Source organism: Symphalangus syndactylus, chromosome 3, assembly GCF_028878055.3.
Source record: "Symphalangus syndactylus isolate Jambi chromosome 3, NHGRI_mSymSyn1-v2.1_pri, whole genome shotgun sequence".
NCBI classification, from domain to species: Eukaryota; Metazoa; Chordata; class Mammalia; order Primates; family Hylobatidae; genus Symphalangus; species Symphalangus syndactylus.
The window spans coordinates 16,385,001-16,408,735 of NC_072425.2; the positions used below are offsets into that span (position 1 = coordinate 16,385,001).

Sequence of the window (23,735 nt, forward strand, 5' to 3'; positions counted from 1 at the left end):
AGGGTTCACCTGCTTCCGCCCGAGGTAGCTGTAAGTGACACCAAGGGGCCCAGGAGTCACTTAGGTCCTGGGTGTCATGGGACCCTCCCACACCCGCTCCTACAGGGCCAGGCTCTCGGAGGATGGGCCGGCCAGGGTCCCAAGCAGGAAAAGGCAGACTCCGGAGGCCCACCCCGCCCCCTTGTCCCTGAGGGTGCAGGCTGCCTACATCAGGTCCCAAGACAGTTTCTCTGCCTCCACATCCTCCATCAGCCGCTCCAGCCGCCCCCTGAAGTTGCTCTCAAAGCGCACGTCATCCTCAAACACCAGGACCCGGGCCAGGCCCCTGGCAACCACCTGTGGCACACAATGGGGTGGGAGAAGGCTCTTCGGATTAAGCTATCCCCCTCCCTCCACACTGAAGCTCACAGCCTCTGCCTGGCCTCAGTTGGCCTGGCCACATCATGCAGTTGCCCCAAAGCCTGCTGGGGGCCCCACTGCCCGGGACCTGAAATCCCAACCTCGCTCTGGCATTTGAGGCTCTCCAGATAGAATCATGATGGTAACCGTGGCCCTTGCTACATTCCCTGAGTGCTACTGTACCCCAGGGCTGTGTCACTGCATATCTGCAGGGGCCCTCAGGAGGCAGGAAATGATGACCCTCAGTTGCAGGAAGGAGGTGGACACGCAGGGATGGGAAACTGCCTGTCCAAGGACACACAGCCAGGCAGTGGCAGAGCTGGGATATGAACCCGCGTCTGCTGAACACCAGGGCCCAGCTTGTCACTTTGGTCTCTTGCAATTTTCCTTTTTTTTTTTTTTTTCTTGAGATGAAGTTTCACTCTTGTTGCCCAGACTGGAGTGAAATGGCCCCCCAAGTCAGGGGGCTGCATGGAAGAGGAGCAGGAACGGTGGAGGCCAAGGTAGCCATGGCCAAGACCGGGAACCATCTCCCCTCCCACCCCTCCAGCTGCCTGAGGGCAGGCATGACAGACAGTGGCTGGGCCCAGAAGCCCGACTCTCTGGGGGCGGGTGAGAGGCTTGCAGTTCCCACCAGAAGATGGTCTCGGCTCACTGCAACCTCTGCCTCCCGGGTTCAAGTGATTCTCCTGCCTCAGCCTCCCAAGTAGCTGGGATTACAGGCTCCCGCCACCACGCCGGGCTAATTTTTGTATTTTTAGTAGAGACGAGGTTTCACCATGTTGGCCGGGCTGGTCTTGAACTCCTGACCTTGTGATCTGCCCGCCTCAGCTGGGATTACAGGCGTGAGCCACCACACCTGGCCTGGCCTCCTGCTATTTTCTAAAGGCAGCTGGGCTGGGTAAGGGGTGGGAAGACCCCAGCCCCGAATATCCCAAAGAAAAAGTATTTTTGATAACTTTTGGAAAAGTTACTTCGGAATAACTTTTGGAAAACTACTTTTGATAACTTCTGTGAAAAGGAAATCAGCTCAGAAAGTAGTGAAGCCAGGAGCGGTGGCTCATGCCTGTAATCCCAGCACTTTTGGAGGCTGAGGTGGGTGGAATCACTTGAGCTCACGAGTTTGAGACCAGCCTGGCCAACATGGCGAAACCCTGTCTCTACAAAAAATACAAAATTTAGCTGGGTGTGGTGGTGCGCGCCTGTAGTTTCAGCTACTCGGCGGGGCTGAGGTGGGATAATTGCTTGAGCCCGGGAGGTCCAGGCTGCAGTGAGCCAAGATCACACCACTGCACTCCCGCCTGGGTGCCAGAGCAATACCCTGCCTCAAAAAAAAAAAAAAAAAAAAAAAAAGGCCGGGCGCGGTGGCTCACGCTTGTAATCCCAGCACTTTGGGAGGCCGAGGCGGGTGGATCACGAGGTCAGGAGATCGAGACCACGGTGAAACCCCGTCTCTACTAAAAATACAAAAAAAAAAAATTAGCCGGGCGTGTTGGCGGGCGCCTGTAGTCCCAGCTACTCGGAGAGGCTGAGGCAGGAGAATGGCGTGAACCCGGGAGGCGGAGCTTGCAGTGAGCCGAGATTGCGCCACTGCACTCCAGCCTGGGTGACAGAGCGAGACTCCATCTCAAAAAAAAAAAAAAAAAAAAAGTAGTGAACCATGTCATCCTCCAGTTTGTTCAGGGATGGTAAAAAAGCCAACATAGGCTGGGCTGTAATTCCAGCACTTTGGGAGGCCGAGGTGGGCAGATCACCTGAGGTTGGAAGTTCGAGACCAGCCTGACCAATATGGCGAAACCGCCTCTCTACTAAAAATAGAAAAATTAGCCGGGTGTGGTGGCGCATGCCTGTAATCCCAGCTACTCCGGAGGCTGAGACAGGAGAATTGCTTCAACCCAGGAGGCAGAGGTTGCAATGAGCCAAGATGGTGCCACTGCACTCCAGCCTGGGTGACAGAGCAATACTCCATCTCAGAAAACAAAACAAAAACCCATAATGTTCACACACACATGCACATATATTTGGCTATAGCAGAGAATAAAAACAAGGAATCCATGTCCCATCTCCTGGAGGGGCTGCCCTTGGAGGGCCCAGTTCCCGTTCTCTCCTGCGGTGTCCGGCAACCTCTTTCCCGCGCTCACACTCCCAGCCCCCGGGCTGAGGCTTCTTGGCCAAGTACCGAGCACATGCTAAGCCCCAGGCTTCCTTCTTTCTGCTCCTAAACACCTTCCTGCCTCAGGGCCTTGGCACCCACTGTTCTCTTCTGCCCAGAGGCCTCTTCTCCGCACCCCTCAATGGTGAGGTCCACTCTGACCCCCTCCCACACCAGGCGCCTCTCAAAGTGGCCCATACCTCTGCCCTCCGCTGCAAGCTTGGTTTTGATTTCCATAACCCCGCTCTGGTCCCTGAGCCCCAGGGGGATCCCTTTATTGCAGGCAGGAGCAGACATGCATTGTTCCTGTCCTCCTCTGTGTTCTCAGATCAGAATATCTCCTAGCACATAGTAGGTGCTCAAGAGAGACTGCAGAATGAAAACAAGCACCGCTTAATGGTGCCCACTGAGGTGTTGAACACAGAGGAGATTGAAAGCTGCTGGCCAGCTTTTGATGAATGTCTTCATTCACACACTTGTTCACAGAGCCGTGAATTAGAACAAACTGGTCCCGTTCTCCCGGAAGGTTGTGGGTGGAGGAAGCAGGCGCCCTCACCTCTTCCCAGATGGAGTAATGGCTGAGGAAGCAGCCCACCTCGCCCTTGGTCAGAGTGCGGCCCGAGTAAGGGTCCTGGTAGCCTGGGAGCAGGTCTACGCCGAGGCTCCTGATGGCACTGCTGTTGAGCATCCTGAGGGACACAGGTGTGGTGGGGTGAGGGGTGCCTGCCAGAGATCCCTCCAGAGGGGCCAGGTCTGTGCATGTTGGAGACAGTCACACTGGAGTCGGGTTTGAAGAAGGTTTCTGCCTTGTAACTCCTTTGAGTGACCCGAAGCTGTCAAGGGACTGGACCTGGGGAACTGGAGCCCCTGTTGCCCAGGCTGGAGCGCAGTGGCACCATCTCAGCTCACTGCAACCTCTACCTCCCAGGTTCAAGTGATTCTCCTGCCTCAGCCTCACAAGTAGCTGAGATTACAGGCGCACACCACCATGCCCAGCTAACGTGTTTTTTTTTTTTCAGTAGAGATGGGGTTTCACCATGTTGGCCAGGCTGGTCTCCAACTCCTGACCTCAGGTGATCCACCCACCTCAGCCTCCCAAAGTGCTGGGATTACAGGCGTGAGCCACCATGCCTAGCCACCTCGGGAGTTCTGAGAGGATAACTATTAGGACGTGTCCTAATATGGTAAGACGGGGGTGACCCTTGAGGAAAGGGTGGGATGCTAGGGGGCTGCCTGAGGGGGAGGCACGCTAGGAAGAACGTGGGAACATGATAGATACTTCTTGGGCAGAGGCCCAAGCAAAGGATGGATAGATAGCCTATGGTCAAGAGACCTCAGGGGACATGGTGTCTCACACCTGTAATCCCAGTGCTTTGGGAGCCCAAGGTGGGAGGATTGCTTGAAGCCAGGAGTTCAAGACCAGCCTGGGCAACAGAGAAAAACTCCATCTCTCCAAAAAAAAATTTTTTTTTTTGAGACAGAGTCTCACTGTTGTCGGCCCGGGCTGGAGTGCAATGGCACAATCTCTGCTCACTGCAACCTCTGCTTCCTGGGTTCCAGCAATTCTACTGACTCAGCCTCCCAAGTAACTGAGATTACAGGTGCCCACTACCACGCCTGGCTAATTTTTGTATTTTTAGTAGACAGGGGGTTTCACCATGTTGGTTGGCCAGGCTGGTCTCAAACTCCTGACCTCAGGTGATCCATCCACCTCAACCTCCCAGAGTGCTGGGATTACAGGCGTGAGCCACCGTGCCCAGTCAAAAAAAAAATTTTTTTTGAGACGGAGTCTTGCTCTGTCGCCCAGGTGGGAGTGCAGTGGCACGATCTCGGCTCACTGCAAACTCTGCCTCCCAGGTTCATGCCATTCTCCTGCCTCAACCTCCCACATAGCTGGGACTACAGGCGCCTGCCATCACGCCCAGCTAATTTTTTTGTATTTTTCGTAGAGATGGGGTTTCACCGTGTTAGCCAGGATGGTCTCGATCTCCTGACCTCGTGATCCGCCCGCCTAGGCCTCCCAAAGTGCTGGGATTACAGGCGTGAGCCACCGCGCCGGGCCAAAAGTTTTTTTTAATTAGGTGGACATGGTGGTGCATGCCTGTAGTCCCAGTTATTCAGGAGGCTGAGGCAGGAGGGTCACTTGAGGCCAGGAGTTCAAGACCAGCCTGGGCAACAGAGTGAGACCCTATCTCTATGAAAAAAAAAAATTTTTTTTTAGCGGGGTGTGGTGATGCAAGCCTGTAATCACAGCTACTCGGGAGATGAGGGAGGAGAATCACTTAAAACCCAGGAGGCGGATGTTGCAGTGAGCCAAGATTGCACCACTGCACTCCAGGCCTGGGCGACAGAGTGACACTCTGCCTCAAAAAAAAAAAAAAAAAATTCTTTTTAATTAGCTAGGTGTGATGGTGCATACCTATAGTCCCAGTTACTCAGAAGGCTGAGGCGGGAGGATTGCTTGAGCCCAGGAGTTTAAGGCTGCAGTGAGCCATGTTTGTGGCACTGCACTCCAGCCTGGGCAACAGATGGAGACCTTGTCTCTAAAAAAAAAAAAAAAAAAAAGAGCTGAGCACTTGGAGCAAATGGCAGCCGACATATGGGGCCATGGGACCGCTGGCGGCTGGAGGAGCCTGGCCTCTGGGTTCCTCGGGAGAAGATGGCTGGCCTTTCCTGATCCCCAAGCACCAGTAGCTCAAGTCCAGGATGGAGAGTAATAATAAGGAAGGACACCTAAGCCTTTGGAAACTTACTATGTGCCCGGCCCTGGCTAACTTCACTAAACTTACAAAACCCTAAGAGAAGGGCACAGTTATCTGCTATTTATACAAAAGGGCTGAGAGATGGGGATAGCTGGCTGGAGGTCACACATTCAGTAACTGGTAGAGCTGGAACCCAGGGCCTGGAGCCTCAGCCACTGTGCTGTCCTCTGGTGAGCAGCCGGAGGGCATCTTCTCCCACGTGTGTCTGCTCCGGAACTCCCTGAGAGAGTATTACTCAGACCCTATTTGGATACTTCCTGGGACAGGAAACTCATTCAACCCGTCTGCTTTTCCCAGTCCTAGGGGGCTAGGAGGTGGACCACACTGCTCCCCCAAGCGCACAGGGCCCCCTCCCAGGCAGCCTCACCGGCCGTCCACAGCGTCCACCACCCGCCCAGAGATCTCCATCTCCCAGAGCGAGGTGAGCATGCGTTCCCGACGGTCAGGCCTGCGAGCCAGACTGATGACAAAGACCTGGAGGAGGCGGGGTGGGGGGTGGGCGGTAAGTGCAGGGGAGCAGGAAAGGAGGGCCCATCCACCTCCTAACAGCGAGCCCACAGGCTGGGGGACTTACCTCGTCAAACCCTATCTTGCTGGGCCTCTTAGAGGGCCGAGTCACATGAGCGGAGGCCTGCATGGGGGGGCCGTCCACTGCAAAGGGAAGCACACCCCAAGCATGAGTCCCTACTGACTCCTGTTAGCAGTCACCCTGAAGTCCTAGCCCCCAGCCTCATTCCTGCCCCCCTTGGCAGAACACCCCACAGGACAGGACCTTGGAGATCACAGGATCCACCTGCCCCCATTGTAGGGATGCTAGACTGAGGCCCAACAGGGAAAAGGACTTTCTCAGAGTCATGGAACCAGTTAGGGGCAAAGCTGGAACCCCAAGGCCAATGCCCGCTCCAGTCCAGGGCCTAGGGAAAGGGGCACCGTGGGGAGGTAGGGAGCCCCGGCAGCAGGTGGGTGGAACAGTTCCCCAGCCCTCACCTAGTGCTTCTAAGATCAGGTGGATGAAGTTGACCCTGTCATCTTCCAGCCCCTGGTGGGATTTCACTGGCACATTCATGTACCCATAACGGTGCTGATTGCACACGTGGACCGAGACTCCTGCAGAGACAGGCTGAGTGAGAGCAGCAGCGGAGGGTGGGGCTCTCAGAACCCAGCTGAGAGGTCCTAGGCCCAGCACTGCCAGTGACCCAACATGTCGGTCTTCTCTGGGACTCAGTTTCCCCACCTGTGGGACTAGAGGGAGAAAGGGCTTGGCTCACACAATATCTAAGGGGTCTTTCTGCTGAAATGGTTCATTCATTCAATATACCTGTCCAGGGCACCCGCTGGGAGCCAGGGTTACCGCAGTGAGCAAGACCGAGTCCCTGCCCTCAGGGTATCAAGGTGAGGCAGGGGCAGGCAAACTCCTACCCATCACAGTCACAGGATGCCAGTGAGCCCCACTGCTCTGTCTCCTAAATCCCCCCATCTCTCCTGATCCCGACCACTCCACCTGGATCCAAGGGCCATCGCCTTTTCCCCAGACCCCTCCACTTCTCCTCACACCCTCTGGGGCTCCCCTCCATGACGTCTTTCACCTGGCAGCCAGAGTGGCCTTCCTCCGGCTTCAATACTTATTGCCTTTTTTTTTTTTTTTTTTTTTTTTGAGATGGAGTCCTTCTCTGTCACCCAGGCTGGAATGCAGTGGCGCGATCTTGGCTCATTACAACCTCTGTCTCCCAGGTTCGAGCGATTCTCCTGCCTCAGCCTCCTGAGTAGCTGGGAATACAGGTTCGCGCCACCACACCCAGCTAATTGTTGTATTTTTAGTAGAGACAGGGTTTTGCCACGTTGGCCAGGATGGTCTTGAACTCCTGGCCTGAAGTGATCCACCCACCCCAGGCCACCCGAAGTGCTGGGATTACAGGCGTGAGCCACTGCATCCGGCCAATATTTGTTACCTTTATTATAATTATCCTCAGGGGCAGGCACACGGTGCCAATTAAAAAGCTAACCCAGGTGGGGCACAGTAGTTCACGCCTGTAATCCCAGCACTTTGGGAGGCCCAGGCAGGCAGATATTTGAGGTCAGGAGTTTGAGACCAGCCTGGCCAACATGGTGAAACCCCATCTCTACTAAAAAATACAAAAATTAACCAGGTGTGGTGGTGGCCGCCCGTAATCCCAGCTACTTAGGAGGCTGAGGCAGGAGAATCACTTGAACCCGGGAGGCAGAGGTTGCAGTGAGCCAAAATTGCACCACTGCACTCCAGCCTAGGTGACAGAACAAGGCTCTGTCTTAAAAACAAACAAACAAAAAAACAAAGCTAACTCTATTCCCAGCATTGAGCACAGAGCCTGGCCCAGAGCCGGGATATAATATCTGGCTGTTAGAGACTGAATTCCTTCAAACCATTGACCAATTAACAACGGCTGTCGCTTGAAGTAGGGATAGCAAATGAAAACTAACAGAATGCTTTTGTTTCCTCTTGTGTTTTCCCCTCCAATTGTTTCACCTTCACTCGCTTTTTGCACTTAGTAAGATTTCTTCTTGCATGTCTGCACACTGCAGACTTCTGCTGCACAAAACAAAGAATCACAACACCCTCCTTACCGGCTGCCACTGATTACTTGATTAAATCATCACCTCTAATTTACCCTGACCACCTGCAAAGTTCTCCATGCACCAGATAGTCTTCAAGGTCGGAATTACACATTCTCTGCAGCCTTCTCAAGAGCTTCACTCCACCATGAGTGTCTCCACCCCTCCCTCTCATCCTCAGGACTGGATTTTTTTTTTTTTTAAGACAGAGTCTCACTCTGTCACCCAGGCTGGAGTGCAGTGGTGCGATCTCGGCTCACTGCAAGCTCTGCCTCCCGCATTCACACCATTCTCCTGCCTTAGCCTCCCGAGTAGCTGGGACTATAGGCACCTGCCACCATGCCCGGCTAATTTTTTGTATTTTTAATAGAGACGGGGTTTCACCATGTTAGCCAGGATGGTCTCGATCTCTTGACCTCGTGATCCACCTGCCTCAGCCTCCGAAAGTGCTTAGATTACAGGCGTGAGCCACCGCACCTGGCCAGGACTGGATTTATTCCATCCATACCCAAACACTTTCTTTCTCTCTGTTTTTTTTTGTTTGTTTTTTTTGTTTTTGTTTTTGTTTTTTTTTTTGAGACAGGGTCTCATCCTGTGTTGCCCAAGGTGGAGTACAGTGGCACAATCACAGTTTACTGCAGTCTCTACCTCCTGGGCTCAAGCAATCCTCCTGCCTCAGCCTCCCAAGAAGCTGGGACTACAGGCGTGGGCCAACACGCCAGGTTAATTTTTAAATTTTTTTGTAGAGATGGGATCTCGCAGCCGGGGGTGGTGGCTCATGCCTGTAATCGTAGCACTTTGGGAAGCTGAGGGGGCAGATCACTTGAGCCCAGGAGTTCAAGACCAGCCTGGGCAACATGGCAAAACTCCATCTCTACAAAAAATACAAAAATTAGCTGGGCATGGTGGTGTGCACCTGTGTTCCCAGCTACTCAGGAGGCTGAGGTGGGGGAGGTCAACACTGCAGTGAGCTGAGATTGTGCCACTGCACTCTAGCATGGAAGCCACAGAGCAAGACTCTGTCTCAAAAAAAAAAAAAAAAAAAAAAATGCTGGGCTGGGCTCAGTGGCCCACACCTGTAATCTCAGCACTTTGGGAGGCTGAGGCGGGCAGATTACCTGAGGTCAGGAGTTCGAGATGAGCCTGACCAACATGGAGAAACCCCGTCTCTACTAAAAACACAAAATTACCCAGGCGTGGCGGTGCATGCCTGTAATCCCAGCTACTCGGGAGGCTGAGGCAAGAGAACTGCTTGAACCCGGAAGGCAGAGGTTGCAGTGAGCCAAGATCACGCCATTGCACTCCAGCCTGGGCAACAAGAGCGAAACTCTATCTCAAAAAAAAAAAGGCAGAAAAGAGATGAGGTCTTGCTATGTTGTCCAGGCTGGTCTCGAACTCCTGAGCTCAAGTGATTTCCCCTCCAGCCTCAGCTTCCCAAGACTTTGAGATTAGGGTCTGAGTCACCTTGCCCGGCCATACCCAAACTCTTTCTAGTAACTTTCGTCTTAAAAGTAACTACTGGCTGGGTGCGGTGGCTCACACCTGTAATCCCAGTACTTTGGGAGGCCAAGGCAGGTGGATCACCTGAGCTCAGGAGTTTTGAGACCAGCCCGGCCAACATGGCGAAATCCCGTCTCTACCAAAAATACAAAAATTAGCTGGGTGTGGTGGCGGGTGCCTATAATCCCAGCTACTCAGGAAGCTGAGGCAGGAAATCATTTGAACCTGGGAGGCAGAGTTTGCAGTGAGCCGAGATCACACCAAAAAAAAAAAAAAAAAAAGAGAGAGAGAGAGAAAAGAAGACTCATGACCCAAAGTTGTAACTCATGAGTTAACAGGATGAAATGCAGAGTAGGGAAGGGCATGGTAAGCAGCCGGAATAGCATGTGCAAATGCGCAGAGGCCTCCAAGGAATGCTAAAGGAGGGCTGGTCCTCACCAGCAGCCTGGCAGGCATAGGCGAAGACGATGATGTCGTCGAAAGGCCACGTGTAGTTGGGATGTGGGGGGTAGAAGGCAAGCTGGTCTGCCCCTTCAGCCCGCAGGGATACAAGGAAGGTGGAGTGGACCATGGGGACACGGAAGCAGCCCCGGCGCTGGCGGTTCTTAGTGGGAAAGTACTCGGCTGTGCGGCGGTAGTAGCCCTGGGGAAAAGGAATGCTTTGGGCTGTGAGAGGGCTCCCCTGGCCCTGCCCACAGACCCCAAGGCCTCCAGGCTCTCTGCTCTTCACGTCCCTCCTTCCAGGACCTCAATCCACCCAAGGCCCCATCCCGGCCTCACCTGGGGGGTGATCCCACACCAGAAGTTGGAGTAGTAGGTCTGGGAGTCCAGCATTGGGGCCACCACCGGAAGCCCCTGCCCCACGAGAAGCCGCAGAGTCTGGTTGTTGGTCAGAATGTTGTCTGTGTCTGCAAACTTTGGGGAGGGGACATCACAGGCTCCAGCCCTGCCTGGGCTGCAGCCCCCCAAGGAGTTCACTGAGTGGTCCTGCCAGAGACCCAGCGTGGCTCCTAGGATCCAGTGGGAACGCTCTTACAGAGGTCTAACAAACTCAGTACATCCGTTTCTGGACCAAGGCTCTAGTCTAGGGCACTGACTCAGGGATTGGGTCCAGAGATTATACCTGAGTTGCTGATCTAAGACCTTTATCTAAGATCTGGCTTAGAAAATGGGTCCAAACACCTACTCTGAGCTCTAGTTCAGAGATCCAGGCTCAGTTTATACCCTGGGCTCTAGCCCAGGAATCGAGGCTCAGTAAAGTATATACAACGGGATCTATCTGAGGGGTCCAGGCTTAGTACTAGTCTGAGCTTTTAACATAGGGATCCAATCTGAACATCTGGTCTGGGTTCTGGCCCAGATAGCCTGCTGAAGGATCCAGCCTTCGGGTGGGTCAGTCACATTCAGATTTCTTTTTTTGAGACTGAGTTTCACTCTTGTCACCCAGGCTGGAATGCAGTGGCGTGATTTCAGCTCAGTGCAACCTCTACCTCCCAGCTTCATGCGATTCTCATGCCTCAGCCTCCCAAGTAGCTGGGATTACAGGCGCCTGCCACTACGCCCAGCTAACTGTTGTATTTTTAGTAGAGATGGGGGTATCACCATGTTAGCCAGGCTGGTCTCGAACTTCTGACCTCAGGTGATCAGCTGACCTGCCTTGGCCTCCCAAAGTGCTAGGATTATAGGCGTGAGCCACTGCACCCAGCCTATACCCAGATTTCTATCAGGGACAGATACTACCACCTTTCAGAAGCCCAATTCTAGCCAGACTTCCTCACCAGGATATAGTCGGCCCCCCAGTCCCTGGCAAAGGTAAGGGCTTCCTGCTTCAGCTCCATCAGAAACTGGTGCCTTTCTTTGGTCCAGTGCTTGGGACCCTCTTCATCTGGGTAGAACCTGAGGGGATAGAGAGGTGAGATGTTCCCATGGGGTACATGCCCCTCCCTCTCTGCAGGGCAGTGGACAGAGCCCTGGCTTGGAGGCTGTGGCTCTGGGCTGTCCCTTTTCCTCTCTGGGCTGCAGCTGTTCTCCATCTTCCCCAGCACACTTCCCCTCAGATCACCACCTGGGCTCGCCCTCAGGCCTCCAGACCACGGCAGCATAGTCATCGCCCACAGCCGCCAGCCACTCCTGCAGCATCTCTGTGGTGTTGTCCACATTGTGGTCCGTGGCACACCTGGGGACGGGAAGAAAAAAGGCTGAAGGGGCACAGCCACAGAAGGATTGAACCCCAAGGCAGCCTTGACCCCAAAGCACCAACACCTTTGAGGTCGAACTTCCTTGGAACAGTGAAGGGTAGGCGTGCTACAGTAGAGAGGCTGGAGGCAGCACAGCCAGGTCCCCATCACAGTTCTGTGACCTGCTGTGTGACCTCAGGCAAGTCCCATCTTTCTCTGGGCTTCACGTCCTCCTTCTATAACTTAAGCTGTCCTGCCTATGTCATGAACCAAGATAAGAAAAGATGAATGCATTTTTTTTTTTGAGATGGAATCTTGCTCTGTCGCCCAGGCTGGAGTGCAGTGGTGTGATCTCGACTCACTGCAACCTCCGCCTCCCGGGTTCAAGTGATTCTCCTGCCTCAGCCTCCTGAGTACCTGGGATTACAGGCGTGCACCACCACGCCCGGCTAATTTTTGTGTGTTTAGTAGAGATGGGGTTTCGCCATGTTAGCCAGGCTGGTCTTGAACTCCTCACCTCAGGTGATCTGCCCACTTTGGCCTCCCAAAGTGCTGAAATTACAGGCGTGAGCCACCACACCTGGCCAACGAATGCATTTTGAAAGATGAAAAGTACCTCGACTTTAAGGATCACACCTGCTGCATTCCCTGGTTACCTTTGGTAGGTGGGCGGATACCTACCTGTGTGACCTGTGGCTGTGTGACCACAGGCCAGCCCCTGTACCTCTCTGAATGGGGACTAGACAGAAGAGCTGCTGCTTTCCTCCACCCCCAGGTTGTAATACGGACCAAATCATGCTCTGAGCATCCCTGAGAACGCAGATGGGCCCAAACTCCGTTGTCATGGGGCACAGCCTCCCCTCTCCTGGGGAAGGGGCTCCCATAACAGAGGTGGGGGTTTAGCCAAGTGCCCAGGTTTTGGGTGATGCTGCCCCTTTAAGCCAATTCCCCAGAAATGAAGACTACGTGTCAAGTCTTACAGGGGTGGGAACTAACAAACTCCCAAACTGTGGTAATTGTGGGCGGCCTCCCCAGGCCAGGGCTCCACCCCCCCAGCCCAACTGTGGTGTGTTGTAGAGGGTGGCTTGTCATTTTTCTCAGTTTACCCCCAGCCTCAGCCAGGGACTCCTCCCTGTTCTGGTGTCTACAGACCAGGAGTTGTGGCCTTCGATCCCGGTGCCCTGTGGGTACAGAGATGCCAGAGGGGAGAGGCTCCAGCAAGGGGGACTGCCCTTGGCTGACAGGATCCTGCCCCTCTACCAAGAGAGCTGGCCCCAGCCCCGACAGAGGGGGGGCCAGTCTGACTCCCCTGCACAGCCCGGAGCCCAGTGCTGATGGCACCCCCCACCTGTGCCCGGAAGCCTCCAGCCTGGTCGATCCCGGCCACATTGGGCCCCAGGGGACTCAAAGGTTCCTGTCTGCTCCTCTTCAAATCCAGCCAACCACAGGTCCCACCGGGGTTGAGCTGGGCCCTGAAGGCTGGGGTGAAAAGGGCTGGCTGGGCCCAACCTACACCCAGGAAAGGCCCCAAGAGGAAGGAGTAGGGGACCAGAAGGAGGGGTGGGTGTCCCGCGTCGGCCTGTGGCCTCAGAGGTCTGTCGTCTCCCAGCAGGGGGCTCGGGGTCCTCTCTGGGGGCTCGGGCTGGCAGGGCCGTCTGTGAGGGGAGGGGCCTGTCTAGGTGGTGTCTGGGCAGGGAGCGAGCAGACAGGGCCGCCGGGGGCGGGGGCCATCCGCGATGCTGGGGGTTAGATGCCCACTCGGTGCCAATGCCCAGGTCTCTCACCAGAGGGCCATCCTGGCCCGGGGGTAGTCCAGCCGCTCCAGCGCGCCCAGGTAGTGGGGCAGCGAGTGTTCGGCATTGCGGGCCAGGATGGCAAGGACCACGGCAGGCAGCGGCGACTCCGAAACGCCCGCAGCCTCCAGCCACGGCCCCAGCAGGAGCAGCAGCTGGAGCAGCAGCGCGGCAGGGGCAGCGCGCATGGCGGGCGCTCGGGAGGCTGCGGCGGCCCCCGGGGCTCTCGGGCCGGCCGAGGGGAGGGGGCGGGGCCTGGGGCCCGGGCGGGGCCGAGGCAGACCCGGAGAGGGCGGGGCAGTGCACACCCAGAGTGGGATCCCCTCCCCACCCCTGCGCCTGGATGCTCAAGTTTTCTGTCCTTCGACTGGGGCACCGGAGGGCCAGGGCCCGGGGACCCGCGCCAGCAGCGACCCTGGAGCAGCCCCGCCCGGCTGGACCCCGGAGGGGCGACGGGGGAGGGGCCGGAGGACGGGGACGGGGGAGGGGTGCTGGGACGAGTGCGTCGGGGCCAGCCGGGCGTCCGAGAACAGTAGGGGCTCATGGAACCCCTGGGCGTTGAACCCCCGGAATCCGGATTCCCCGGCCCACGCAGCGGACCCTTCGACCAGAGCCGCAGACCCAGAGGGGCGGCGCGGACTCGGCCACCACCTCCCGGGCTTTCCCGGCTCCCGCCCCCTCCTCCGCCCCGGGCGCCCTCTGGCGGCCCTGGCGCCAGCTCCGCAGACCAGCCGGGCCACGCGTGGGCCGGAGACCCAGAGTGGGGGTCGTAGAGGGAGTCCCTCTGACCTGGGCGCGTCCTCCCGCGGCGGTCCGCTCCTTAAGTCCCCTGCGCGTCACCTCCTTGCGTCGGTCGCCAGCACCCGCATTGCTTCGGCCCTTTAAGAGAGCGCAGCCAGGCCGGGCGTGGTAGCTCACGCCTGTAATCCTAGCACTTTGGGAGGCCGAGGCGGACGGATCACCTGAGATCAGTTCAAGACCAGCCTGGCCGGCCGGGCGCGGTGGCTCACGCCTGTAATCCCAGCACTTTGGGAGGCCGAGACGGGCGGATCACGAGGTCAGGAGATCGCGACCATCCTGGCTAACACGGTGAAACCCCCTCTCTACTAAAAATACAAAAAATTAGCCGGGCGTGGTGGTGGGCGCCTGTAGTCCCAGCTACTCGGGAGGCTGAGGCAGGAGAATGGTGTGAACCCGGGAGGCGGAGCTTCCAGTGAGCCGAGGTCGCGCCACTGCACTCCAGCCTGGGCGACAGAGCGAGACTCCGTCTCAAAAAAAAAAAAAAGACCAGCCTGGCCAACATGGTGAAACCCCACCTGTACTAAAAATACAAAATTTAGCCGGGCGTGGTGGCGGGTGCCTGTGCTCCCAGCTACCTGGGAGGCTGAGGCAGGAGAATTGCTTGAACCCGGGAGGCAGAGGTTGCAGTGAGCCGAGATCGCAGCCTGGATGACAGACCGAGACTCCGTCTCAAAAAGAAAAAAAAAAGAGCACAGCCCTCACAGCCCTCTCTTGGTCTGAGTGTAGAACTAGGGGACACCACGGAGCTGCTCACTGCGACCCGACCCGTCCGCCCTCCAAAGCAGGGGATGTTGGCTCCCCTGGAGCACCGCCGGACCCTGCTGGGAGGGAAAGGACTCTCCAGCCTCTCGGGAGAGGAGCAGAAAAGGGAGAGGCCTGGCGGCACCACAGATGGGATCGAACCGGGTGTCTGTCACCAACCTCAGACAGGTCTCTTTCCCTCAGGAGCCTCTCGGGTAAAATCGGGCTGATAACGCCACCATCTGGGAGGGTTTGCAGGGATTCCTCGAGAGAATGAATGCACGGGCAGCTTTTCCCGCCTGGAGCCTGACACACAGGAAGAGCTCCGGCCTGGGGCTGGGAAGACAGGACTGGAGGAGAGGGAGGCTCCCCCTTCACCCTCCCACCGCTGGGAAGATCTCCTTTCCTAGGAACACCACGGGGTCTCCCTTCAGCCTTTTCCCAAGGTCAGGGAGGAGAGCTAGGGCTGTGCACACTATCTCCACTGGAAGGGGAGGGCTGGAGGTCCATAGAGGAAGGGACTTACCTAGTGCAGGGGCAGCACGTGCGCACTGAACCCTGGAGTCCTGATCTCTAGCCTAGCTCCAAAGCGTCCACCAGGATCGGGTGGCAGCTTCCATTTGAGGCCATTTCTAGGCCAGCGGTCCTGCAATGGAGAAGCATCCTGGAGAGATGCCAGATTCCTCCTCCCTTGCAGGGTAGTCCCCTGCGGGAAGCCACTCCCAGCCCCAGAAGAGAGATTCCCTTTCTAAAGCACAGCAGTGTTCCCTACTTCACCCACCCCAGAGTCATTCCACAGCCTCTGCCTGTCCTATTGGTCCAAGGGTGCTACGGTCTGAATGTCCGTGACCCCCAAAACTCACATGTTGAAACCTAATGTTAATGTCAGGGTATTAAGAGGTGGGGCCGGCTGGGCGCGGTGGCTTACGCTTGTAATCTCAGCACTTTGGGAGGCCGAGGCGGGTGGATCATGAGGTCAGGAGATCGAGACCATCCTGGCTAACACGGTGAAACCCCGTCTCTACTAAAAAATAGAAAAAAAATAGCCAGGCGTGGTGGTGGGCGCCTGTAGTCCCCGCTACTCAGGAGGCTGAGGCAGGAGAATGGCGTGAACCCAGGAGGCGGTGCTTGTAGTGAGCCGAGATCGCGCCACTGTACTCCAGCCTGGCAACAGAGTGAGACTCCGTCTCAAAAAGAAAAAAAAGAGGCCTGGGGAGCTTGTCCACCCCTTCTGCCACATGAAGACACAGCTAGAAGTCCCCATGTATGAGGAACGGGCCCTTACCAGACACCAAATCTGCTGACGCCTTGACCTTGGACCTCCCAACCCCCAGAACTATAAGCAATAAATTTCTTTTTTTTTTGGCCAAGGGTGGGGGGTGGTTCAAGCGATTCTCCTGCTTCAGTCTCCTGAGTAGCTGGGATTACAGGCGCACACCACTATGCTTGGCTAATTTTTTGTATTTTTAGTAGAGATGGGTTTTCACTATGTTGGTCAAGCTGGTCTCGAATTCTTGACCTCAGGTGATCCAGCCGCCTCAGCCTCCCAAAGTGCTGGGCTTACAGGTGTGAGCCACCATGCCCGGCTGATAAATTTCTGTTGTTTATACATTATGCAGTCTAAGATATGTTGTTATAGCAGCCCAAACGGACTAAGACAGGGGGCTTCCAGATTCTTCCCTGGCCTCAAGTCCTCCTCTTCCCCCCAGTCCTCCCACCCTCCCCAGTAGTCCCGCCTGTCAGTAACTTTCTTGCCTCAGAGTTTTCCCATCACACCTGCCTGGAAAACCCAATAGCCATCTTGTTTTGGGGCAGGTTGGGGCTACTGCAAACTCAGGGTCTCTACCCTCAGTTGGGCTCTCACCCAGCCCAAGAATCCTGTTTCCCTGTGTCCCCTGCCCACTCCCCTCAGGGCATTTCAAACGCTTCCAGTCATTGAGGCACGGTGGCTCATGCCTGTAATCCCAGGACTTCGGGAGGCTGAGGTGGGCGGATCACTTGAGGCCAAGAGTTCGAGACCAGCCTAGGAAACACGATGAAACCCTGTCTCTATTAAAAATACAAAAAAAGGCCAGGGCAGTGGCTCACACCTGTAATCCCAGCACTTTGGGAGGCTGAGGCAGGTGGATCACCTGAGGTCGGCAGCTCAAGACCAGCCTGACCAACATGGAGAAACCTCTTCTGCACTAAAAACACAAAATTAGCTGGACGTGGTGGCGTGTGTCTGTAATCCCAGCTACTCAGGAGGCTGAGGCAGGAGAATCACTTGAACCCAGGGGGCAGAGGTTGCAGTGAGCCGAGATCACGCCATTGCATTCCAGCCTGGGCAACAAGGGCGAAACTCCTTCTCAAAAAAAAATAATAATAATAATAATACAAAAAAAAATTAGCCAGGTGTGGTGGCACATGCCTGTAGCCCCAGCCACTTCGGATTCTGAGGCAGAAGAATCACTTGAACCTAGGAGGTGGGTGTTGCAGTGACCCAAGATCACGCCACTGCACTCCAGCCTGGGTGACAGAGTGAGATTCTGTCTCAAAAAAACAAAACAAAACAAAAGCCTCCAGTCTTCTCAAGCCCCCATTCCACCGCCCCTTTCCCCCAGCAAAGATCTCTCTACTACTTTTTGGAGAAAATAGAAGCCATTACCTGGGAACTCTCATTTCCAGCCTCCAAACCTTCTACCTCTGCCCTCAGCCAGCCTCAGGAGACACACCCCTCCTCAACAGAACGGCCCCTGTGAAACCGCCTCTGCAAATTTGTAACTCAGGAAATTATGACAGCGAAACAAATCAGACCTAACTGATTCTGTCTTGCTTCTAACCCTTAAGCTGTCCTTGTTCACTCCTGGGCGTAGGCTGAACTAACTTTGGGAAGGAATTCAGTTCATGGTTTGACTCTGAAACAAAATTTATAACAGCCCTTTCCCAAAAAGACCCTTCTTCTTGCCTGGGGTCCAGTCTGCCTTTGCAGGACTGGCAAATTAGCTATAAGATTAGAAATTACAATTTGGGGGTCATGCAGCCTTTGGGTCCTCCCCAAATTGCTCCTGGGGTAACATCACTATTGTAAAACCTAAAGTCAGTGCTTGAGATATTTTGCAGACCCTGCACCAGATGGATCAGCTGACACCAGCCAGACCAGTAATCTGGCCCAACCAGTTCTACCATCGCACCCAGTAACAGAAGACATTAAGAACACTTAACTTCCACCTCCTACAATTCCATCTCCAACCTGACCAATCAGCATTCCCCACTTTCCAAGCCCCTACCTGCCAAATTATCTTTAAAAACTCTGATCCCCACATGACTGGGGAGAACTGATTTAAGTAATAATAAAACTCCGGTCTCCTGCACAGCCGGCTCTGCGTGAATTACTCTTTCTCCTTTGTAATTCCCCTGTCTTGATAAATCGATTCTGTCTAGGCAGCGAGCAAGGTGAACCCATTGGGTGGTTACACCTGGTCCCCTCACCCTTCCTGGATCCCCATCCTCCCTCTCTTCTAGGCCCTTCCTTCCACATGTCAAAGGACTTGAATCTCCCCCGACTAAGGATAAGAAAGCACCAAGGCACCCCTGTGGCCTCTAGCTGTGGCCATAACTCACTCTCTTCCGCCAAGCCTCTTGAATGGTGAATGTGCACCTTGTTCCCTGTCTCACTCTTCACTTCCTTCCATTCTCTGCTTGACACACACCAAGGTGGATCCTGCAGAGACCAGAGTCCTCCAACCACTCCCCCGAGTGGACACTTCCTCCTCATATTTGCATCCAGGCTGGAGTGCAGTAGCATGATCATTGCTCACTGCAGCCTCGAACTCCTGGACTCAGGCCATCCTCCTGTCTCAGCCTCCTGAATAGTTTGGACTACAGGTGCATACCTAATATTTATTTATTTACTTATTTTGTATAGACGGGGATCTCACTATGCTGCCCAGGCTGGTCTTGAACTCCTGGACTTAAGCAATCCTCCCTACCTCAGCCTCCCAAAGTGCTGGGATTGCAGGTGTGAGCTACTGAGTCTGGTCAGCACGCCTTTCTAAAATGCCTGACAATAACTCCCTTCAGGGCTGCCACTGTTGAGCACAGAGCTCAACCTCTCAAGGAGCAACAAGGCCCTTCATGGCCTGCCTGCATCTTCTCTACCTCCTCTGGTCTGCAAGCCCTCCCCCTGACCCGACCTTATGCTCCAGCCAAATTGCACAATTTACAGTTTCCAGAATACTCCATGCTTTTGGACCTTCCCACATCCTTTTCTATTTTTTCCCTTGGTCCCACTGCCTGGACTGGTCTTTCCCTTCCTGGGCAGCTTCTACACTCTGGGTCCTATAATCTCAGCCCAAACTTCCTCTCTCTGCAAAGATTTCCCCAATGCCACGTCTGGGAGACATATCCCTACAGGTCACTCTATATGATCCCGTTCATTCAGCAACTATTTCCCGAGCACATGCTATGTGCAGGTGGAACGCTAGGGGCTGGGAATAGAGAGGTGCACAAAACAGACGCAGTCTCTGCTCCTAGGCTCCTTACATTTTGGTGAGGAGAGACAGATAGGAAACAAGCAAAACAATCAATGAAGAGATCATTTCAAGGAGTGGTAAATGCCATGAACAAATTGAAACACGTGATCAAGCACTGAGAGTAGGTGGAAGGCAGTGGCTCACACCTGTAATCCCAGCACTTTGGGAAGCCAGGGCAGGCACATTGCTTGAGCTCAGGAGTTCGAGAGCAGCCTGGCCAACATGGTGAAACCCTGTCTCTGCAAAAAGTATAAAAATTAGCCGAGCATGGTGGTGCACACCTGTAGTCCCAGCTACTCGCTACTCAGGAGGTTGAGGTGGGAGAATCACTTGAGCCTGGCAGGCAGAGGTTGCAGTGAGCTGAGATTGCGCCATTGCACTCCAGCCTTGGCAACAGAGCCAGACACTGGCTCAAAAATAAATAAATAAGTAAGAGAGAGAGAGAACTGAGAGTAGTTGGGAGTCGAGCAACATTCAGACAGAGGGGTCAGGGAAGACATTTTGGAACAAAAGGAAGAGGTAATCAAGGGGAGATCTGAGGGAAGAGTGTTCCAGATGCAGGAACAAGTAGAGCAAAGGCCCCGAGGTGGGAATACGCAAGGCAGCCAGTGTGATTGGAGCAAGGTGAGCAAGAGGATATTGTAAGAGGTGAGGTCAAATAGGTGGGAATGGCCAGGTCACCCAGTGCCTTGAAACTATGGCAGGGTTTTGGTTTTGGTTTTGTGTTTGAGAGGGAGTCTCGTTCTGTCGCCCAGGGTGGAGTGCAGTGGCACGATCTCAGCTCACTGCAACCTCTTCCTCCTGGGTTCAAGCAATTCTCCTGCCTCAGCCTCCTGAGCAGCTGGGATTACAGGCACCTGCCACCACACCCAACTAACTTTTGTATTTTTAGTAGAGACGGGGTTTTGCCAATGTTGGCCAGGCTGGTCTCAAATTCCTGACCTCAGGTGATCCACCCACCTCAGCCTCCCAAAGTGCTGGGATTACAGGCATGAGCCACTGCCCCCAACCATATGGCAGGGTTTTGGATTTTCTCTTTTTTCTTTTCTTTTTTTTTTTGAGACGTAGTCTGGCTCTTTCACTCAGGCTGGAGTGCAACAGCGAGGTCTTGGCTCACCACAACCTCCGCCTCCCAGGTTCAAGGGATTCTCCTGCCTCAGCCTCCTGAGTAGTTGGGATTACAGGTGCCCGCCACGGTGCCCGGCTAATTTTTGTATTTTTACTAGAGACGGGGTTTCACCATCTTGGCCAGGCTGGTCTTGAACTCCTGACCTCGTGATCCACCCACCTCGGCCTCCCAAAGTGCTGGGATTACAGACGTATAATCCCTACTAAAAATACAAAAATTAGCTGGGCATGATGGCACGTGCCTGTAATCCCAGCTACCCGGGAGGCTGAGGCAGGAGAATTTCTTGGACTGAGACCCAGGAGGCGGAGGTTGCAGTGAGCCGAGATCATGCCACTGCACTCCAGCCTGGGCTACAGAGCAAGACTCCATCAAAACAAACAAACAAACAAAAAAAGCCCGGGCGCGGTGGCTCACGCCTGTAATTCCAGCACTTTGGGAGGCTGGGGCAGGTGGATCACCTGAGGTTGGGAGTTTGAGACCAGCCTGGCCAACATGGAGAAACCCTGTCTCTACTAAAAAATACAAAATTAGCCGGGTGTGGTGGCGGGTGCCTGTAATCCCAGCTAGTCAGGAGGCTGAGGCAGGAGAATCGCTTGAACCCGGGAGGCAGAGGTTGCAGTGAGCCGAGATTGTGCCATTGCACTCCAGCCTGGGCAACAAGAGCAAAACTCTGTCTCAAAAAAAAAAAAAAAAAAAAAGTGCTGTCCTATGGAGCCTAAGACCTCATTAGCTGGGCCATGCCTGGAAAAAAATGATTGCTTGGGCCCATCTGGCTGAGCGGGATCTGGATCCTATGGGGCTGACACCTGGTGGGGCTGCGAGTTTCTGCCTGCAGCATCCTCACCCCCTTCAGCCATTGTAGTTCTGACCAAATCCAGGTGATGGCGCCAGCGCCTCAGGCTTGACTCTGGCTTCCTGGAGTAGAGACCCTGCAAGAACTGTCCCCATCCCCAGCGCCTTCTTCCCGCTGGGAGCCTCAGTTCCAAGGCCTGCCTGCCCCTGGCAAAGACTTTGTAGCATGGCTCCACCAGGGAGAGGGGGGCTGAGGCTGGCAGACTCAAACTGGGGGCCAACCCCCACTCCTGGAGGTTAGGGAGGTGGGCTACAAGAGCCCTTTTGGGTCAAAGAGAAACTAGGGGTATCAGCCCACTGGGAGTTGGGGGTCAGGAACCCGGGTAGGCTGCTCTGGTCCAGTGGACTCTGGCCACACCCCCATTAACCCTCTGCATACCCTGCCCCACCTCATTTGAGGTCCCAGGAGCTGCTTCCTTGCCAATGGGTAGGGGCAGCCTGGGGGTGCCCCAGGGCCCAGATAGGGCCCCCGGATTGGGAGTCCTCATGGCCTGGCAGTCAAACAGGCTTGAAATGGGGACCCAAAGCAGAGAGGATGCTTGGATGCTCTTACCAGCTGCCAGCTTCACGTCTCCTGAGTTGGGGGATCTCTGGTCCCCTGTCCTGCTTTGTGGCCAAGGGAGCCCAGGATCCTGGCCAGAGGATGGGCCCGCACCCCACTCCTGGTTCTGGGTGCAGTTCGGCAGATGCGAATCCAGGAGCTCAGCTTGGGCACCCTCCCCACCTCCGGCTCCAAGCCCGGTTCCAAGAGGACCCAGGGCTGAGCAGAGGCTTGTCCTCAATATCCTCCCCTGCCCCTCATCTTTCCTATTTGAGGGAAGACTGAGACCCTCAAAGCCCAGCTGGAGGCATCCCTGCCCATTCTGCTTAGACTGAGCACACCCTGGTCTCTGCTCTAGGAATCTGCCCTTGGCCCCCCCCATTCTGGGGGTCCACCCAACACCCACACACACTTCCACGGACCACCCTCTCTCTCCCTTTTGGCCATGCCCTCCTCTCCCAGGATCCCAGATGTGCAGCTGTCCTCCTCTGAGGCTCTGCCTCTGTTCTCAGGAGGCTGGGACCAGTCCAGCTGTTTTCTCTGGGCAGCCAGCTGTTTTGCCCATCAGGAAGCAGTCCTGGCTCCTCTGCTAAAATCGTTGCTGTGGCTGCAGCGTGGCAGCCCTGCTGAGCCAGGTCCTGGGAGCTGTTAACTCCTCTGGGCCCAGGCAGCCCCTTCCCTCTCTCAGCCCTGATACCTTCTGCTTCCCCCTGACCCACAGAACTAGCCCATGTCGGGACTTCTAGGGACCCCAAGAAGACCAAGTTTTGCTATCCCCACCCCCCTCAACAACTCCTAACCCCCGCCCCACTCCACAGAGCCTTGTCCTCAGGTGAACCCAGCAGGAGGCTCAAAGGAATAAATGTTAACCTTATTCAGAATAATAATCATAGCTATCATTAACCATTTGCTGTGTGCCAGGCATCTGCTAAGTGCTTTTTTTGGGGGTGGGCGACGGAGTCTCACTCTGTCGCCCAGGCTGGAGTGCAATGGCATGATCTCGGCTCACTGCAGCCTCTGCCTCCCGGGTTCAAGCGATTCTCCTGCCTCAGCCTCCCGAGTATCTGGGATTACAGGCACCCACCACCACGCCCAATTGATTTTTGTATTTTTAGTAGAGATGGGGTTTCACCATGTTGGTGAGGCTGGTCTCCAGCTCCTGACCTCAGATGACCCACCTGCCTCAGCCTCCCAAAGTGCTGGGATTACAGGCGTGAGCCACCGTGCCCAGACTGCTAAGTGCTTTAAATGTATTACATAACTTGATTTTCACAACCCTGTGAAGTCAGGAATTCTTTTTTTTTGAGATGGATTCTTGCTCTGCCGCCTAAGCTAGAGTACAGTGGTACTATCTTGACTCACTGCAACCTCTGCCTCCCTGGTTCAAGCAATTCTCCTGCCTCAGTTTCCCAAGTAGCTGGGACGAGAGGCACATGCCACCACGCCCAGCTGATTTTTGTATTTTTAGTAGAGACGAAGTTTCACCATGTTGACCAGGCTGGTTTTGAACTCCTGACCTCAAGTGATCTGCCAGCCTTGGCCTCCCAAAATGCTGGGATTACAGGTGTGAGCCACCATGCCTGGCCAGTTGGGAATATTTTTATTTTACAGAAGAGGAAACCAGGAAACTGAGGCACGGAGAATCTAAATAAATCACTTGCCCAAGCTCATCCAGAGTTGGGGTTTGGGGTTTGAAACCAAGTCTGCCTGTCTCACTCTGGCCAGCCCTGGTGACTCTGGAACTGCTGTTGGTGTTACTGTTGAAGTTCCCCGGAGCTTTTTACC

At 55.0% G+C, this 23,735-nt stretch overlaps 1 protein-coding gene across 4 annotated transcripts in view; it reads right to left on the reverse strand.

Annotated features, from left to right (window-relative positions):
- The window catches only part of CERCAM (cerebral endothelial cell adhesion molecule), a 25,646-nt gene extending 3,195 nt beyond the window's left edge, over window positions 1–22,451 (reverse strand). The window contains exons 1-15 of one of the 4 annotated variants that reach the window (XM_063635847.1): window positions 21,963–22,451; window positions 15,778–15,938; window positions 15,441–15,560; window positions 15,095–15,178; window positions 13,364–14,251; window positions 11,468–11,578; window positions 11,181–11,298; window positions 10,183–10,317; window positions 9,841–10,045; window positions 6,301–6,420; window positions 5,888–5,964; window positions 5,681–5,787; window positions 3,108–3,240; window positions 209–336; window positions 1–28 (exon numbers count right to left, since the gene is read on the reverse strand). The exon at window positions 1–28 is cut by the window's left edge and continues 176 nt beyond it. In XM_063635847.1, the coding sequence (XP_063491917.1) occupies window positions 1–28; window positions 209–336; window positions 3,108–3,240; window positions 5,681–5,787; window positions 5,888–5,964; window positions 6,301–6,420; window positions 9,841–10,045; window positions 10,183–10,317; window positions 11,181–11,298; window positions 11,468–11,578; window positions 13,364–13,560 (1,359 nt within the window). In that variant the 5' untranslated portion in view covers window positions 13,561–14,251; window positions 15,095–15,178; window positions 15,441–15,560; window positions 15,778–15,938; window positions 21,963–22,451. Of the gene's footprint in view, window positions 29–208; window positions 337–3,107; window positions 3,241–5,680; window positions 5,788–5,887; window positions 5,965–6,300; window positions 6,421–9,840; window positions 10,046–10,182; window positions 10,318–11,180; window positions 11,299–11,467; window positions 11,579–11,662; window positions 13,235–13,363; window positions 14,528–15,094; window positions 15,179–15,440; window positions 15,561–15,777; window positions 15,939–21,962 lie in introns of those variants that run through there. The other 3 variants (XM_063635848.1, XM_055270921.2, XM_055270924.2) reach the window with 3 other exon arrangements.
- Window positions 22,452–23,735: the final 1,284 nt, after the last annotated feature.